Raw genomic sequence first — 18,577 nt, forward strand, 5'->3', positions numbered from 1 at the left:
ATACAAAGCCCTCTGTATAATGTAGGCTCTTATACCACCCCCATCACTGCCGTTTCTGAGTGCATCAAAACGGTCAGAGCACCAAAGAAGTGAGGGCAGAGGAAGGCACTTAGGACCAGATCCTCAAAGGCATTTAGGCGCCTAACTCCCATTGGAGTCCAGACTCCTGGGTTCAGTCCCATCATCTGAAGGTTGCCCTAAGAACTCCCAGGTAGCCAACTCAGCTAGCTTTCTGGCTGCTTTGCAGAAGCCCAGAATTGGGCCCCAGAAGACCCTTGAACCACACGCCTTCACATACGCAGACAAACCCAATCAGACACAACCCTTCTGCCCTACAAGCTAATCAAGCTCTTTTTCCTACAGACCAGGCAGGAAGAGTGAGACCGCTGTTGATTATTCTATTTATAACCCTCAGGAGGTGCTTGGATGCTACAGCGACAGAGGGGCTATGCAAGGATTAATTATGAGCGTATTTCAAAACCGGGGTGGTTTCCTGTGTCCCCAGCAGAAAGGGCAAGGACAGACGCCTCAGTCAGGCCAATCAGTAGCACAGCAGGCTGCATTACCGAACCGTCTATATTTAGAATTAAATACACTGTCCTTTTTTTATTATCCCTTTCAGCACAACTTACCAGATGGCCACAGGCACATATTGTCCACAAACTTGTCTCGCTCCTTCATGCTGTCTAATCCCCTGGAAGAAACATAAATTAATAGTCATAATTCCCACTTTATCACCATTCGTACAAAATGAATCCTGTGCTCTGTGCGTATCGGGTTACTTTTCCCTTTTCACCCCCCGCATCTTAATAAACACAAGGATGAAAATAGTTCCTCAAGTTTAGTGGGGGGTGTTGTACAACGCTTGTAATTAAGGCAGGACGGTCGCTTAATTAGTCGGGGGTAAGAAACAATCAGGTCTCTTTAATGTTGTAAGTCAGAAAAGCTATGCATGCAACAGGTGAGCCTTAGGGGTTGTCCATAAAGCTCTGATAGAAAGGCCCAGAGAAGGGTTATATTATGCATTTCATGTGGCTGTTATGTTAGAAGGGAACAACGCTAATAAATATTAATATTGATAACAAGAGCTGATTCTGGAAGCCTTTTTTTTTTGGTTAAAGACTAAGAGGCACATATGACATAGATACACAGCTGGACGGCACAGGGCGTGGATTCTTACAGCAGTGTGGTTCTCTGATAAGAGAAAAAGACTCCTAGAACAACTCTGGGAGATGTATATCAAGTCCCCGCAGGGGCGCAGGAGTCAGGACTCCTGGGCCACAACTCTTGGAGAGAATATAGACTAGGAGGGCAGAGCAGGACTCCTGGGTTCTATTTGCTGCTCTGTGGTGTTGTGTTGTCTAGGAAGTTAGAGCAAGAGGGAATGGAGTCAGGACTCTTGGGTTCCACTGAGTTCCTGGGTAACCCTGGAAGGCCAAGCCACTGGCACATGCAGATCGGTGCATAGCAGGATATTCACAAGGCCTTAGGTGCCGAATACCCATTCATTTCAATTTTTTATTAAAGTACTTTTGAACATCTGGCCTTTCACCTGTCTGTGCCTCAGTTTCCCTTTCTGTGGATGAAAATCTTACCCTCTCTTGCTGTGGGGTTGTAACACCTAAGCCACGGCTGTTCCTAAATTATCTACGCACCCATCCTGCCGACAATTTGCAATCCAGTTCTTCATGACAGCATGGAAGGTCAGTAAATCCACAGCGGCGCCCCTCTCTTCTGGGTCCAGCATTTTGTAAAGCAACTGCAGTCTCCCTTCCTCACAGCTTTGCCCTGTCACCGACTGTAAGTACTCGATAATACGGAAAACAGACACCTGTCCTGCAATCAGAAATTCAGACACACCAATAATCAACCCCTAGCAAACCGAGAACGCTGCTCGAGATGGAAGGTTCGTCTTGTGATTACAGAGATGGCCTGGGAGTTTGGAGATCAGTGGAATCAATGGGAGGGAGGCCCAGATCCTGGAAGGGATTTAGGTGTTTGAGTTGCTGGAATCCCTGTGTAGTTGACAATGGATTTGTGCATTGTCCTAAATCCACATCAAGGCACCTAAGTGAGCTTTAGCTCACGAAAGCTCATGCTACAATAAATTTGTTAGTCTTTAAGGTGCCACAAGTACTCCTGTTTTTTTTGTTTTCAAAGTGACCCACTGAGGTCAATGCAACCTCTAATTAACAGGTGGGGCCATCTCTGCTGCAGCTACGTGGTAATCTATGCCCCTTCTGCTTCATAGCAGAATAGCCCCCACCCCGGAAGTTGACCATGCAGCCTGCTTTCAATTCAGCCTTGTTCACACCTAGGAGAGTGGAAGATCCTAGGTACAGGACACTAGGATGCAAGATGGTTTTTGAGAATGGGAGGCAGGTGCTGAACGCTCACTGGCTGATTCCACTCTGAGCCTTCGAATCTAACGCACAGGTTGATTTCCTGGCAGCACTGAAGTGGCTGGGACTCTGCCAGGGCTGTGCATTTCCAGCTGACACTAGAAAGCTTTCTACCTGTTTGTTCCAGGTCACAGGCTTCAAACGTGCAGGTCAGTACATGCTCCTCGGAGCATCGGCTCTTGCTGCTGACGGAAGCGCTCTCCCATGACTCTAGTAAGGAAGAGGAGGAGAGACGTAAACCTTACAGGCTAAGAACATAAGAACGACGAAGCTGGGTCAGCCCAATGGTCCATCTAGCTCAGTAACCTGTCTTTGACGGTGGCCAGTGCCAGATGCTTCAGAGGGAATGGACAGAACAGAGCAATTATCCAATGATCCATCCCCTGTCCGTCAGTCCCAGCTTCTGGCAGTCAGAGGTTCAGGGACACCCAGAGCACGGGGTTGTATCCCTGACCATCTTGGCTAGTAGCCAGTGATGGACTTACCCTCTATGAACTTATCTAATTCTTTTTTTAACCCAGTTATACTTTTGGCCTTCACAACATCCCCTGGCAATGAGCTCCACCAGCTGACTGTGCATCAGATGAAGAAGTACTTCCTTTTGTTTGTTTTAAACCTGCTGCCTATTAATTTCATTGCGTAACCGCTGTTTTATTGTGTCATATGAAGGGGGAAATAACACTTCACTTCACTTTCTCCGCACCATTCCTGATATTATAGACCTCTATCGTATCCTCCCCCCTTAGTCATCTCTTTTCCAAGCTGAACAATCCTAGTCTTTTTAATGACTCCTCCTACGCAAGCTGGTCCATATTCCATAGCATTTTTGTTGGCCTTCGCTGCATATTTTCCAATTCTAATGCATCTCTTTTGAGATGTGGTATCCAGAACTGGACACAATATTCGAGTTGTGGGTGTGCCATGGATTTATATAGTGGCACTATGATATTTTCTGTCTTACTATCAACCCCTTCCCTAATGGTTTCTAACACACCGTGAGCCGCTGCACATGGAGTGAATGTTTCCGGAGAACTGCATGTCTGGTTCCAGACCTGATTACCCATAAGCAAACTCACCCCCCTTCTGGACTGTCCTATGATCCCATTACTGTGCTGTGGGATAGTGGACAACTGGCCTTTGTGATTACACTATAAGGAACAATCCTGATCTGTCTGAGGGGGCAGGAAGGTGGAGAACGGTCTCCCAGGAATCTAATACTACAGGTTTTTCCTCTGCACTAACTTTTAAGATGCCATGATTCACACACACCCTGCAAAAATCCCATGCTTATGCCCAGGGATATCAACAGACCAAATTCTGCTTATAGCAGCCCACATCTGGACTAATTCCTCGGACTTAAATTGAGTTACTCGGGATTTATGTTGACGTAACTGAGGGCAGAACTTGGTCTGACAGGTCAAATCACAGGACGTGAGTCAGAGGAGAATTGAGTTCACAAAGGCTGATACGCGTAACCACAGTAAATATGTATGTCTGTATCTTTCCATCTTCATACACTCCCCCACACCCCATCTATCTGTCATGCAGCAACCACCACGGTACCCAAGCATTCTTTGATCTCTTACCCTGACAACTTGGAATAACCAAGTCAGCGTCCATACTAAAGCAAGCCCTACTGAGCAGCGTAGTGGGAGGCAGCTGTGTGGGACAGGATGATTCATCCACCTCTGTGACTTACCTCAATTCAGATAAAACCCAGGCTGCTCCCCCATGCACTCTACAAAGAAAGCATCAGCGTTCTTTTAAAAGAGTCCCTCTGGCGTGAGAACACAGCATTTAGTGCTAGTCAAGGTACAGAACACCTTACATGAACTCTCCCAGCATTATAGCAAATGTGCTCCTTGCTTTTCCTCTTCATACTTAAGCTCACACAGAAAGGCCCCAATCCTGAAATCTAGTCTGCACCACCGGGGCTCCTGTACCGATCTGATTGCAGAATCAGGGCCTAACCTGAGAGGCAGAGCACTAGGCTAGGCCTTCTGAATGCCTGGATTCTAACCCCGTCTTGCTGTTTGACCTTGGGCAAGTTAACAGTGTTGACGGTGAATTTGTCATCGGTAGGTTTCAGAGCCAACAATCCATTTGGAGGAATCTCTCAGAGCTATTGCTGCAAACTCAGGCAGACCGTACTGCTCACTTGACACTTGGGTCATGTTTTCAAGGTGGTATCTGCAACCCTGTGGGTTAGAAACGTGGGCCCCTCTGGGTGCCATTTCCTTAGCTCATAAGGTAGCATTAAAGAATGTGAGGTGCTCAAGTAATGGGGGACATAGAGTAGATAGACAGACCCTATAAAGGGCGCTACGTACCCTCTGATGACTGGACCACGAGCAATTCTGCAACTGCTGCAGGGTTAGACGTGGTCTCCATGTTCACCGGCTGACCTGTTTCTCCACAGCAGCTGACTTCATCCGAGATCCAGGAGGAAGCATCCCCTTGCGGGGAAAGCATGTCTCCCGAGGCCATGTCTCCCGTCCCCTTAGCTGGCCCTGCAATAAAACAGACAGGTGATGCCCTCCAAGCAAGCCCTCTGTTGGGAATGGGGTAAACTGCAGCAGATTGATTGATCTAATTAAATTAGACGAGAAGCGAGGTTAGGACGGGTAGCGAGGGACTCCCTAGACTGACGGGCTAGCTGTACAGGGGTAGCCACTGGTTTCGCTGCATTGGTGTATTTACACCAGTACAGCCAGACCCTCAGATTACCCGTGGGTGTATCTACGAGCGGGTTTTGTCCCAGTGGTGCCATCAGAACTTGGCCCCAAACTGTGTTAGCTTTTGGAAGGTCTCAGCCGGGGAACCCCACCCGTGCACAGAATGGAAACCATCTTGTCTAATCAACTGGGGCGTCCATCAAACAGAGCAGAGGGAGGGCAATGTGGGGTTCAAGTCACCCCCCCGCCCCCATTTAAAGCTTATTTGTGGGGTTATCTGGGGCTGCCCTCCCTACCCGAGGGGGTGGATTTAGGGTAGGCAGCTTATCTGAGAGGGGTATTTGGGAGCAGTGCTGAAAGAAAGAGAAGGGGGAGACAATTGTACCAGGGCCCTGAGCTCAAGGCAGCCCCCGAAAGTCTGTAAAAATGGGGTGAGATGGGACATGATGAACCAATGGACCAGGTGACTTGAGGGGCGTTATCTGGGATGTCTGGCCGACACGAGAGTGTATTTAGGGAGAATGGGTTTTATTCTGTCTCGGCCACTTGCCTGCTGGGTGAGCTTCAGCGCATCCCTGCCTCAGCTCGTGCCTCGGTTTCCCCATGTGGGGCTAATGATACCAACCTCTTTTGTGGTTTATGGGGGGCAGTTGGTCTGTGGGGATCTCTGGGGTTGGCGTGACTGTTGGGGGGCAAGCTGGGTTGAGTGGTTTACGGGGGCAGTTGGTCTGTGGGGATCTCTGGGGTTGGCGTGACTGTTGGGGGGCAAGCTGGGTTGAGTGGTTTACGGGGGCAGTTGGTCTGTGGGGATCTCAGGGGTTGACGTGACTGTTGGGGGGCAAGTTGGGGATATGGGGTTGGGTGGTTTACGGGGGCAGTTGGTCTGTGGGGTTCTCTGGGGTTGGCATGTGACTGTTAGGGGGCAAGGCAGGGACTGGGGGGGGCGCTGGGCACAGGCTCCATGAGGGAGGGCAATTGGCACCAAGGGCTCTGTCTGGGCGGCTGTTGGCGCGAGCGCATTGCCATGGGATGCTCCTTGTGGGTTTATTCGTGGGGGGGGATATTTAAAGTTCCCCCAACATTTATTCCCCCCTCCCCACATTAGCTGGGGGGGTTGGGGGAGTACCTCATCCTCACTCCCTCCCCCCCTTTAACCCAGGGCAGCCATCTCCCTGGCGGCTGAGGGGCAGGCTGCCCTCGGAGGGGGAGGGGCGGGGACCCAATGGATGGGGAGGGGGCGGGGCGCTTGCAGCAGCCTCCGAACGCTGCCGCCCCTCCACGAAAAAGGCGGGAATATTCAAACCTGGGGCGGTTGGGGGCGGGAGCAACGGTCGCAGCTCGAGCCCCTTCGGCTCGGTGGGGGAGGGGCGGGTCTATGTCACCAGTGGCTTATGGGGAGGGATGGGGAGGGCCCCCCAAATAAACCGGGCTAATCACCCCCACATGTGTTAAATAGAGGAGGGGTGAGAGGCTGCCCCCCCTCATGGGCAGGGCACCCCCAATGAGGGACCCCCCAAAAAGCGAGCCCCCCCCCACACAGGTGAATCAAATACTGTCTGACAGGCTGCAAGCCGCGTGGCAAGCAGGCAGCACCCCTTCAAATGAGACGGGGACCCTAAAATGGGCTGGGGCTGAAGCCCAGCTCAGGGGCTTTTCTCCTGCGGCTCTCAAAGTACGTTACCAATGAGCAGTATCGGGAGCCCCACAGATGGGGAAACTGAGGCACAGAATGGCAAAATGACACGCCCCGGATCAAACAGAGCCCAGATATCCTGAGGGTCTAGCCACTAGGCTACGCTGCCTCTTAAAGATGCTTATTTCAATCATCATGGGGTGGGGCGGCTTTCTCCTTTGAGGGTTGGGGGGCTACCCGCAGGAGCAGAAATCACAGTGGCAATTTAGCATGAAGTCAGAGGTCACAGCAACAAAATGACCCCTTCAGAGCCCATGAATGACTGGCTTCCCCCTAAATTAGTGTCTCCCCCAAAAGAAGGTGGATTCATTCTCCTCATTCACATGAAATAAATGGGTCATGTGTGGTAAGGAGCTGTCATGTCACTGTGACCAATGGCCCATGGACACCCCCAAATGAGGGGCTCCCCCAAACTAAAAGAGATTAACTTTCCCCACATAAATAAAGTCAGTGTGTGTACTTCGGGCCATAGGGTGCACAATATGGCGTTGCTGTGGCATTATGACCTTTGACCCTGCAGGCAGCCCCCCCACACTCCCCCGAGAACAAAAGTGAATTAATTCTCCTACATACCTGAAATAATCTTTCCATATTACGGGCCGTAAATAGCAAGGCAGGGAGTGCCATTACGCCAACATGACCTCTGCCCACATGGGCGGCCCATCCACCCCATAATGCTTTCCCTGGTAAAATTAATTCTCCCCACCACCCGTGACACGGGTCCAATCATGCCCTCTATTCCCCTGCACACACACCTCCCAAAAAAACCCTGAAAATGCTTAGCTTTGTGCCCCAGGAGACCATCCAATCCCCACCTACTTCCACACTTCCCACGGGCACACCTCAATGGAAAGTGGCTGTAAAAGGGGGTGTCTTGGCTGGGGGGGGGCGTCTGTATGACCTCGGCCTAGCTCTGGAAGAACAGACAGCATGGGATGCCAAGACATGTAATGGGCATGGAGATGTGTAACCATTCAAGGCCTGCACACCTGACATACTTGCACAAACAAGACAGGCATGAACAACAGTTGTCCCTTCACCAATACATTTCACATTCTGTGCAGACCTCTTCCAAGTGTGTGTGGGGGGATTTCAAACAGGGCCTGGTGGCAGATTAACAGCACCAATAGTTTTTGTGGTGGGAGCCAGCCACTCAGTCCTCGGATCTGGGCTGAGAACTGCCGGTAGCGATCAAAGAGTTGGGTCACTTCTCTGATCTAGGGCAAAAGGCCTCACGATCCAAACTCTGAGGTGGATAATAATCATTTCCGTACACAGTGGTTTAGGACAGGAAGTGGAGAGTAACACTCCCACTTTTGACGCAATAGCGATGAGCACATTTACAAGAAGCCGAATAGAATTGCCCACAGCTGAAATTGCACCAGCAGCCTAGAGTTACTCTTGCAAAAAGTGCGAGGGAATCTCTAATGAACATCAGCTCTTCAGTTTTACGCGTTGTTCTGCTCCCCTCGTTCCCACACACCCTTTGTGTAGCTTGTGCATCTGAGCAGCAGGTGGCAGGCAGAAGTGGTACCACAATGAATCCAACCACAACAGCACACATGATGAAACCAGAAGTCCCAAAATACAGCCTTGATTACAGATCTCCTACAAGTAGGAGCAGCAGGTGCCTGATCTTTTTCTCCCACAAAACGCACACGCATTCCCTCTCTCCAACATGTACACACACCATCTGATCTCACGCAAAAACACATTACAGTAGAGCTGTCACTGACAATACAAAAAACGTGACTATAGGCCCCAAACAGAGCTAGATCCAACAGGACATTGTGCATATTAATTAAAACAGCTCAGGATTTTATATAGATTGCTGTACAAAACAGAATTAAAGCCCCCTGAAGCAATAAAAACCACAATTACTGCATGCACTGAGAAGCCATTGCCCAGGCGGTAATATGAATCTGCTGTGTGTTTAATGTCAATCAAATAGTTGAGGTTGATTTGCTGCAAAGCAGCCGGAGATCAGTCACTGTCAGGCTATTTGTCTGGAAAGTGCAAAAACAATCCGTATTTCTTGCATGTGTCAGAGATTCCAAAGCCAGCATCTAGTCTGACCATCTGCACATCATAGGCCAGAGAACTGCCCTGAAATAATTCTCAGGGCAGATCTTTGAGAGAAACAGCCAATCTCCATTTAACAATTCCCAGTGATGGAGAATCCACCACCACCCTTGGGAAATTGTGCCAAAAATTTACGCCTTGCGTATTTCCAGCCTCAACACCCAGCCATTGGATCGTGTTAGACATTTCTCTGCTCAGTCGAAGAATCCACTATCAAATACTGGTTCCCCATGTAGGTATGTATAGACTGTGATCACGTCACCCCTTAACCAAAGCAGAGTCACAACCCGGGGCTTGAAAGTTATGTCAGATGAATCGTAGAAATGTACGGCTGGACCGAGTTAACCTAGACCATCCCTGAGAGGTGTTTGTCCAAAACCTCCAGTGATGGGGATTTCACAACCTCCCTTGGTCACCTGTTCCAATGTTGAACGATTCTTAGGGAGGTAGGGTGTGAATATAAAGCACGAGAGCTATTCCAGTTAATTGCAGAGTCTACAGTCATCTACACAGGGAACTGAAATTTTGATAACAGGGATCTTTAGCCAGTAGACAAAGGCTGAAAGTTAAAGCTAGATACGTTCAAACTGGAAAGAAGACGCCCACTTTTAACAGCGAAGGGAATTACCATTGGAGCCGTTTACCAAGAGCTGTGGGGGATTTTCCATCACTGGCAATTTTTCAGTCAAGATCTGTTCTGGTTCAATGTGGAGTTAATTCAGGGCAGGTCTCTGGCCTGTGTTGCAGGAGGTCAGGCTGGATGATCACAGTGTTCTGGGACTCTTCAAGTCTAGCGTTGCTCTGTATAAACAAGGCCCCAGACTGTGACCAGGGAGAGATGAGGGCGGATTAAGACACTTTTCTATGCCAATGGCCCTAATACAAGAGAGTGTGAGGAAAGAGGTTTCCTCAGGTTCATCAGGAATCCCAGAAGGTGTCATCTCCTCTAAGAGTGACAAGGAGAGTATGGACCTGTGCTGAAAGACTGAGAGAGACCAGGATCGAGAAAGGGCAGGAGTGGCAGAAACACAGGGGGTCAAAGGCCCCAGATACAAGGTGTGACCATAGGTGGGTGGGTCATGCCCACCCCAATGGATCTGGCTTTCTCCCACTGCTTTGGCAGCACTGATCTAGCTCTCTTGGTCCCCCCAGCTTCCTCCTGAGGTTGTGGGAGCTGTCTGGCTTGGTCCACAAGGAGGGGTTATGCAGAGAAGCCACCTCACGGGCACGGCTAGCGCAGCAGAGGCCCGGAGAACATTCAACTTGCTGTGGGTCACACCTTGTCCAGCCCTCGCCACGGCTCATCCCTTCCGCGCACTTCCCCCCCATGCACAGGTAACCCAGGCAGCATTCCCTGTCCCACTGACACACCTAGGGCAGAAAGCACGTGAGGAGAGATGGAGCCCATTATTCCCCACCCCCCTGAGCCAGCCACTCCCCCACCCTGGGGCTGGATCGGAGCAGGTGCCCCCTATAGGGGAAAGACCAGGTGTCCTATTCATCATCCCCTTGAGACAGCCAGTCCCGTTCTGGCACAGAAGATGCCCCAATTTATCACCCACACTCACTGTGTCCTTAGTTTTAACTCCCGGCACTGGCTGGCAAGGAGGGAAGAGGAGCAGAACTGGGCTGTCCGGCAACCATGGTCACTCGGGCAGCCCTGGGGAGAATGGAGCATTTCAGCAGCAGCTGCAAGAAGGACTCCACGCCCTCCCTAATCCAGACACCCTGGTATCTACATCATCCCACGGACCGTGCTTGACGAAGGGAGGCAGGGCGGCTGGGGAGATCCTGTCAGCATGGTCCCCTGCCCCACAAGGATTGCTCCCCATTTCTCACTTCTGTTAGAACACCAGCCATCTCATCAAAAAGGGCTCATGCGTCCCTGGATGAACAAACCGGGGAGTAGTGGTTAGAAGCCAGGAGGTGATTTTACCTCTGTATTCGATGGTGGTGAGACAACACTGGAATCCCGGAGCCAGTCCTGGTGTCCGCATTTTAAAAACAATGCTGAAAAATCAGAGAGGGTGCAGAGAAGAGCCACAAAAATGACACGAGGGCTGGAAAATTGCGTTACAGTGAGAGATTTAAGGAGCTTGATATGTTCAGCTCATCAAAAAGAAGATCAAGAGGTGATTTGACTATGGTCGATGGGAAGGAAATCCTGGGTGTGGAAGGGCTCTTTGGTCTAGCAGAGACGGGCAGAACAAGAACCGGTGACTAGCAGTTAAAACTAGACAAATTCCAATTTGTCCAGTAAGGCCCACACGTGTACCAGTGCGGGTGATTCAGCCTTGGAACAAACTCCCCCCGGGGAAGTGGTGGAGTTTCCATCGTTGGCTGTCCTCTGATTCACACTGGCTGCCTTTCTGGAGGTGATGTGTCAGCCGAACTCAAGTTGTGAGCTCAGAGCAGGGGTAAGGGTGAAATTCTCTGGCCTGTGCTCTGCAGGAGGCCACTCGATGATCTAATGGCTCCTGATCTTAGAATCTAGGAATCTGCGTCCCTAATGATTCGTCTTTGATCACGAAGGAGGTGTCAGAACATCTGGAGAGTAGGAAAGGAGTAGCAGCCACAATACTGGCCTGGCACTCCGCAGAGCTGGACTCAGTTCCCAGATCTGCTACAAACTCCCTGGGTGGCCTTGGGCGTGTCACTTCATCACACTGCACTTGCAGTTTTACCTAAGACTGGGATGGTGTTCCCATCACGTGAACTGGTGTGTCTGGGTAGCATCTGGCACAATGGGGGCCCTGATCTCGCTTGGGAGGGGGTGTCTGTGCAGCACCTGGCCCAGCAGGGGGCCCCAAACTCCGTGGGGGGGCATACACCTCATAAAAATTATTTTGCATCCGGTACCACGGGGAATATTCTGCAGAGTTGAGCAGACCTCAAGCGACCGGGGTTATCTGAGAAGCTGGTACCGACTGCAGAGCATTCACACAAGTTCAGCTGATCCAGTGGAGACCTGTTCCCCGTAGCAGCTCCCTCGTCTCCATCACTGACATGCCACATGCCAAGCTACCCAATCCTGCTGCCACTTGGGTGAAGAATTCTGTCTGCCACAGGTGTCTGAGCACCGGAGGAAACCTGCCTTGTGTTTAAATAATCTGCAATTCCCCCCATTCCCAACACCCCTTCCCGCAGCAGCTCCAAAACTCAGTGTGGGTGCAGGGATCTGGCCCCATTGACTCCAACGGCGCGATGGCCGATTGACACCAGCTGGGGATACATCCCACTGAGTTTCCTTCTGCTCATCTCCTCCTAAAAAGGATCTAGTACAAACAGGCCAGGTCTACACTAGGAGCATTTTACTGGTATGCTACGCCGGCTGCAGCTACACCGGCAAAGCTGGCCTTTTACCGGTGTAGCTTATTCCACCCCTACCGAGTGAAACCAGTGCAATTTTGCCAGCCTAACTGTGTCTACACTAGGGGCTTCTGCTGGCACAGCTACACCAGTCAGGGATCACCCTTCTTCATACCCCCACTGGCAGAGGCTGTCATGTTGACACACCCTTATAAGGGGGTTCGAAGACGGGTGATAACTACAAGGGGACTGGGAAATCTCTCTGAAAACAACTGGGAGACGAACATGCGGGAAGCCGCTAGAGGCTACAGCCAGCAACAAATGGGATGGAGAAGGTAGATCAGTAACGTTGATCCCGCATGAGACCCCGAAGCACCCTTCAAACCTGCCAGGGTCCCTGTGTGGAAGACGGGTGTCCCTGGCTAAGCCAGGCTTGCACAGAAGCTGTCGACTGGTTAGCTCTCTTTTCTCTGGAATGCTTTTGTCCTGCATAAGTAATACTTTGCTTTAGGAAGCTGGGGCTCACTGGCATCGCTGGTGCCAAGCTCATGTCAGATCTACTGAGAATCAGTCTGAAACCCGCTGTGACGGGAGAGTATCACAGGTGCCTGCCCCAAGAACGGGGACAGCTGAGGGCCTGAGACCAGGTGGGATGCCGTAAGGCTTAGAGGTGCAGTCCCCTGCCTTATGATGCTGAACCCCAGGGACCTTCAGCGAAGCCGAACGGGGCGAACTGAAAACTGAGCAGAGAAAATCCACCATGAGCCTGCGGAACTCATTGCCACTGCCTCATTCTGGAGGCCAACTGCTGAGCGGACTGGCCAGTGTAAGCAGTTTGGGGCACTGGGGTCCTGGACAGATCTAGTGGGGTGATGTCTACATAAAAGCAGCTGAGTTTATCATTTAATTTCTCCAATTTACCCCCTGCCAGAGAGAGAACTTTTATTGCAAGAAAAACGAAGGAGCAGGACTTTCTACACAGATCCGCCAGCATCCTCTCCATCGCCTACCCAAGTCTCTCTCTGTCTTTTTGCTACAGCTTCCTGAAGAAGAAGAAAAAATGGGGCCTCCGTGCTACAGCTTTGTGCCGGGCCCGAGTAATGGGGGGAGCTTTCTTCAGAGGGTGGGGGGCTTCCATCAGCCCATCCCGGATCGCTAGCAGCCTGTGCCTCCTGTCGCTAAGGGATGCGCCGTGTGGCCGGCTGGTGTCAGAGGCCTTCCCGGGCCTGGCTCTGCGCCGTAGGTGGATGATGAGGAAGGCCAGCCCAGGGCGGGGGATCGGCAGGACGTGTCTCCCTAGGACAGGCTCTGCTTCTGCTCCTTCCTCACTAGCCTCTGCCTGGCGTCCCTGGAAGAGACACAGGTAAATGGGGAACGCGGGGCACTGTACCTGGCCCCGGACTGGGGAGGAGATGCCCCTAGGAGGAGAAGGATGGGATGTTAGAGCAGCAGGGTCTGGGAGCCAGGACTCCTGGGTTCCTTCCCCGGCTCTGGGAGGGGATGGGGTCTAGTGGGTTAGAACGAGGGGGGAAGGTCTGGGAACGAGGACTCCTGGGTCGTATCCCCGGCTCTGGGAGGAGAGTGGAGTCTAGAGCGGGGGCTGGGAGCCAGGACTCCTGGGTTCTGTTTCCAATTGTGTCCCTGCCTCTCTAGGTGCCCTTTGGCATGGGCAGGCCTGGCCTCGCTCCGTGCCTCGGTTTCCCCTCCCATACAAGGCAGTTGTTGATCCTGACTCCGCCTGTTACTCATGGATGAGTGATGACAGCGATGGTGAGCTGGGGCCCTGGAGCTCCTGCGGCGAGGTTAATATTCAGGAGCGTAGCCATGGGGCCCAGCGTCAGACTCCTTTGGTCTGTAACACTATCTCCTGGCCTGGAACCTGGTTCTGAAGGTCTGGCAGGCGGGGACAGGGGAGACCAAGAGGTCGGGTGGGGGAAGAGGGTTGATAGGTTTCTGCCACTGACTCTTCTTGCCCCGACCCCCGTGCGTGCTGGGAGATACAGGCGGCAGGGGCCCTGCACGCAGCCTCGCAACAGAGCATCGCAAGTCTGCAGGCACCAGGGAATCAGGAGACAGGATGTTAAAAGGAGCCAGCCAGGGAGGGAGGAGGGTCCACGTTGGGGCGGGGGGGTTGTGTATAGTAACTGACAGAGCTGGAGAGAACCCGGGAGTCCTGGCTGGCAGCCCCTCCTGCTCTAACCACTAGACCCCACTCCCCTCCCAGAGCTGGGAAGAGAACCCAGGAGTCCTGGCTCTCAGCCCCCGGCTCTACCCACTAGACCCCACTCCCTTCCCAGAGCCAGAGCAGAACCCAGGAGTCCCTTGCACTCTGGCTTGCGAGCGTCTTCCCAGGAATCCCTAGAGGTGAAGTCACGCTGCCGACCCCCAGCGGAGGTCACTTGGCACGTGTCAGCCCCGGCAGCGGCTCTGGCCTAGAGCGAATATGCGGGGTCCCCACCCCCAGCCCCCCACATCCATCCCCAGCTGGCTCTGGGCTCCAGCCGTGCCCTCGTGTGTCTGCCTGTCCCAGCCCCTCCGCACTCACCCGCCATCTCTCCGCCAGGCCCCGCTCCCCCTGCTCGATGGAGGTCACCGTCCTGTCGGAGAACAGCATCGCGCCCGTCTCGTTGTCCGTCACCTGCACGGGACCGGGAGCGGCTCAGCCCAAGGACGGGGCGGGGGAAGGTACTCGGGTCTGAGCAGGGAACAGCTACAGCGCAGGGTGCTCTGGCCATGCCCCTGATGGGCCCTGGGGAGGACATGACTTCCCCCCCCCCCCCCCGCCACTAGCCAGGGAGCTGGGGCCAAGGGGGGGTTGTTCCTAGGTGAAGATCCACATGGAGATTTCAGGTCCCCTCATGATCCGGGTGTCCCTGGGGGAGCCCTGGCAGGTGGGGGGCACTGCCGCCCCCCTGCTCACCTTGTTGATCTCGCGGTGGCTGTACACCGTGGCGTTCCCCACCCTGCGCTGCTCCTTCTCCTCGGTGTGGTAGTTGGGGGGGAGCTTGTGGAAATCAATGGGGGCCTCAAAGCGCCCCTCCTCCTTCCCCAACACCGCCTGCAACAACCCACATCGACTGAGTCTTGGCAGTTCCAGTCCATCCCCCCCGCCCCAGTTCCCAGCCCCTGGCTCTAACCACTAGACCCCACTGCCCTCCCAGAGCCGGGGAGAGAACCCAGGAGTCCTGGCTCCCAGCCCCTGGCTCTAACCACTAGACCCCACTCCCCTCCCAGAGCTGGGGAGAGAACCCAGGAGTCCCGGCTCCCAGCCCCCGGCTCTAACCACTAGACCCCACTCCCCTCCCAGAGCCAGGGAGAGAACCCAGGAGTCCCGGCTCCCAGCCCCCGGCTCTAACCACTAGACCCCACTCCCCTCCCAGAGCCAGGCACAGCCGGAATTAGGAAACACGCACCCAGAGACTCACACAAAACCCCTCAGAGATATCGAAGTCTGAGTGCACGAACACAAACAGACAGACAGACACGGCCCAACTCCTGCTCCCCGACCCAGCAGAAATGGAGATCCACGCAAACGTAGGTGGGGGATGAGGATAGATGGGGCTGGGGCAGAAGGTAGGTGGGTGTCTGGGGCTGGGGGGCTGGGGAGCGGTAGAGGGGACGGCTGAGGCTGTCGGGGAGAGGTGGGGGGTCCCTGGTGGCTCCAGGGGATGGGGCAGGGTGGGAGTCCCTGGGGCTGCAGGGAGGGGTGGGGGGTGCCTGGGGCTGTCTGGGGTTGTGGGTGCCCGGGGAGGGATAGAGGGGCAGGTGGGGGTCCCTGTGGGTGGGGACGGGTTGTTGGGGGGTCCCTGGTGGCTCCAGGGGATGGGGCAGGGTGGGAGTCCCTGGGGCTGCAGGGAGGGGTGGGGGGTGCCTGGGGCTGTGGGTGCCCGGGGAGGGATCGAGGGGCAGGTGGGGGTCCCTGTGGGTGGGACGGGTTGTTGGGGGGTCCCTGGGGTGCCAGGGGATGGGGTGGCTGAGGGTCGCTGGGGGATGGGGATGGGGATGGCTGGGGGCCCCAGGGGAAGGGTGGGTGGTTCCTGGGGGGTGGGGGTCGCTCAGTCTCACCCGGCTGCCCCCCAGCAGGTGCTGGAAGCGGCCCAGCAGGCGACGGGCAGCGGGCGGCAGGAGGGAGCCCCCAGTCCCGGCCAGCAGCGCGCAGAGCAGCAGCCACCGCGCCCACATCGCGCCCGGCCCGGCCCGGCCAGCGGCGTCTGAGCAGGTCTGTGGGGGGACAGAGCAGGTGGGTGGGGGGCGCCGCTCCACCCTGGCCCCCTCCCCTCTGTCCCCCCAGCCCCCTCCTCCATCCGTCCCTTCACAACCCATCCCTCCCTCCGTCCCTCTGTCCCCCTCCCCCCGGCCCCCTCCCCTCACAATCCATCCCCCTCCCTCCCCTGCACCCCTTCCTCTGTCCCTCCATCTATCCCTCCCTCCCCCACCTCCCTTCCTCTGCCCCCCGCCCCCACCAACCCCTCCCTCCCTCCGGCCCACTGTCCCCCTCCCCCCCACCCCCCCCCCCCACAACTCATCCCCCCTCCCTCCCCTACACCCCTTCCTCTGCCCCCCTCCCCCCACAACCCATCCCTCCCTCCGTCCCTCTGTCCCCCTCCCCCCGGCCCCCTCTCCTCACAACCCATCCCTCCCTCCCTCCCCTACACCCCTTCCTCTATCCCTCCATCTATCCCACCGCCACACCCCTTCTCTACCCCCTCTACCCCCCTCCCCACAACCCATCCCTCCCCCAGCCCCCTCCCCTCACAACCCATCCCTCCATCTATCCCTCCCCCACACCCCTTCCTCTGTCCCCCTCCCCCCCACACCCCTCTCTTCCTCCATTTCTACATCCCCAGGCACCTGCACCTGCCTCCATCCCCCAGCCACCCTTCCCACTCCCCTCCCTCCCTCCATCCATCCACCCCCCATCCACCTTTCTCTCCCTGCAACTGCCCCTTGGGGGTTCCTCTCTCCTTTTCTCCCCACGTAGTTGCCCCCATCTATGACCAGCCCTCCCCCCATAATTACCCCAGCTTATTCCCCCTTCTGACCATCACTGCCCCAGTCTCTGCGCCCCCATGAAATCCTGCCCCATAACACTGTAACCCCAGCAACCTCCTGATCTCCCTTCCCTCCCCCCCAAAATACCCCACTCCTTCAGCCCTCCCAGAACCCCCCAGCCCACCCACCTTCCCCCATCCAGACCTTCCCCCCCACCCCAGTGTCCCTCCCCCAGCACCGACCAGCCACCTTGCCGGGACCTGTACTGGCCCGTTTCACCCAGGGCGCTGATTCGAACGGGGTTCTGATTCCAGAACTGGCCACCGGCCAGCGGGGGACCCTGGGCGCCAGGGCCAGCATGGAGGGGCCCTGTCACAGGGTGTCCCACACTGCCTGGGCACTCGCCGGGAGACACCCACGGCCTCCCCCCTCTGTGCCAGCGGCTGGGCAGGGCGGCGGCTCGGCAGCAGGGTGAAGCCGTGCGTAAAACACCCAGCTCCGTTGCAGACTTCCTCGGTGCCTCAGTTTCCCCATCTGTAGCGCGGTGGGGACGGCCCTGCCCTGCCTCACGGGGCTTGGGGGAATATGGTTTCTATTTTATAACTGACAGATAACGAGCTAGAGTGACGATGAATAATTGGGCCCTATCAATTTCACACCTGTGAAAAACGTGTCACGGACCGTGAAATAAGCCCTTCACTGGGAAATCCGATCTCCCCGTGTTGCCAGGAGTGCAGCTGCTAGGCCAGGCGGGGCTGGAGAGGGACAGGACTCGTCTTTCCCTGCACGGCCGCCCTCAGTGTCACCGGCCTCGCGCGTGCAACGGGGACAGCCCCAGGGTTACAACCCCCCGACATTTCACAGGTCAACAGCTGAAATTGTGAAACTGACCAATCTGAAAACCCTCTGGCTGTGAAATTGACCTTGGTAGGGCCCTAAGCATGAGGCAGTTGTTTATCTGTCTTGATGTCAAGGCCCAGCGCTGCAGGGGCGTTTGGGGAAATCGGTAAACGCCCGCGGCCAGCGTCACCAGCATCGCGCGGGCAACAGGAACGGCCCGACCCCGACCTCTCCCGCCTTCGCCAGCCGCGTGGCCCGGGCTGGAAATCGTGCCTCCAAACTGACATTTGCCACCAACAACCGATGAGAATCTAGCCCTGGCCAGGCGAAATCCGCCCTGAGAGCGACGTCGCAGACACACCGGCGGGAGCCAGTGCTGGTCAGGCCGGTATGTGTCTGCTTATACGGGGACCCCTCACCCGGCGCTGGACGCAGCCCCTCTGGGGTGGGGCAGGGGGGGCTGGTTATATAGGGACCCCTCACCCGGCGCTGGACACAGCCCCTCTGGGGTGGAGCGCAGGGGCTGGTTATCTGGGGACCCACTGCCCCTATCCTGTCTTATTGGAAAACCCAGGAGGTGGGCG

General features: G+C 55.0%; 2 protein-coding genes across 3 annotated transcripts in view; both read right to left on the bottom strand.

Moving 5' to 3' along the window:
• KASH5 (KASH domain containing 5) overlaps nt 1–6,357 on the bottom strand; it is a 31,227-nt gene extending 24,870 nt beyond the window's left edge. Inside the window, exons 1-5 of one of the 2 annotated variants that reach the window (XM_044988198.1) lie at nt 6,204–6,357; nt 4,733–4,912; nt 2,517–2,612; nt 1,656–1,836; nt 633–694 (exon numbers count right to left, since the gene is read on the bottom strand). In XM_044988198.1, coding sequence (XP_044844133.1) covers nt 633–694; nt 1,656–1,836; nt 2,517–2,612; nt 4,733–4,889 — 496 coding nt within the window. In that variant the 5' untranslated portion in view covers nt 4,890–4,912; nt 6,204–6,357. Of the gene's footprint in view, nt 1–632; nt 695–1,655; nt 1,837–2,516; nt 2,613–4,732; nt 4,913–5,702 lie in introns of both variants that reach the window. The other variant, XM_044988197.1, reaches the window with a different exon arrangement.
• A 6,716-nt stretch (nt 6,358–13,073) lies between these two features.
• On the bottom strand, nt 13,074–16,399 carry DKKL1 (dickkopf like acrosomal protein 1). The gene is made up of 4 exons (XM_044988201.1): nt 16,227–16,399; nt 15,082–15,219; nt 14,707–14,799; nt 13,074–13,509 (listed from the first exon to the last, which is right to left on the bottom strand). Exons 1-4 carry the CDS (start codon nt 16,341–16,343, stop codon nt 13,195–13,197), a joined length of 663 nt encoding a protein of 220 aa, XP_044844136.1. The 5' UTR covers nt 16,344–16,399; the 3' UTR covers nt 13,074–13,194.
• Between the last annotated feature and the right edge of the window lie 2,178 nt (nt 16,400–18,577).

This window comes from Mauremys mutica, chromosome 15, assembly GCF_020497125.1.
Source record: "Mauremys mutica isolate MM-2020 ecotype Southern chromosome 15, ASM2049712v1, whole genome shotgun sequence".
Lineage (NCBI taxonomy): Eukaryota > Metazoa > Chordata > Testudines > Geoemydidae > Mauremys > Mauremys mutica.

Excerpts from the sequence above, each read along its gene's own strand:
- DKKL1 (XM_044988201.1), bottom strand. The coding sequence starts at position 16,343 with ATGTGGGCGCGGTGGCTGCTGCTCTGCGCGCTGCTGGCCGGGACTGGG. Across the intron at positions 15,220-16,226 it reads ACCTGCTGGGGGGCAGCCGG|GCGGTGTTGGGGAAGGAGGA; the intron begins GTGAGACTGAGC and ends GGGTTGTTGCAG. Across the intron at positions 14,800-15,081 it reads GCCACCGCGAGATCAACAAG|GTGACGGACAACGAGACGGG; the intron begins GTGAGCAGGGGG and ends GGTCCCGTGCAG.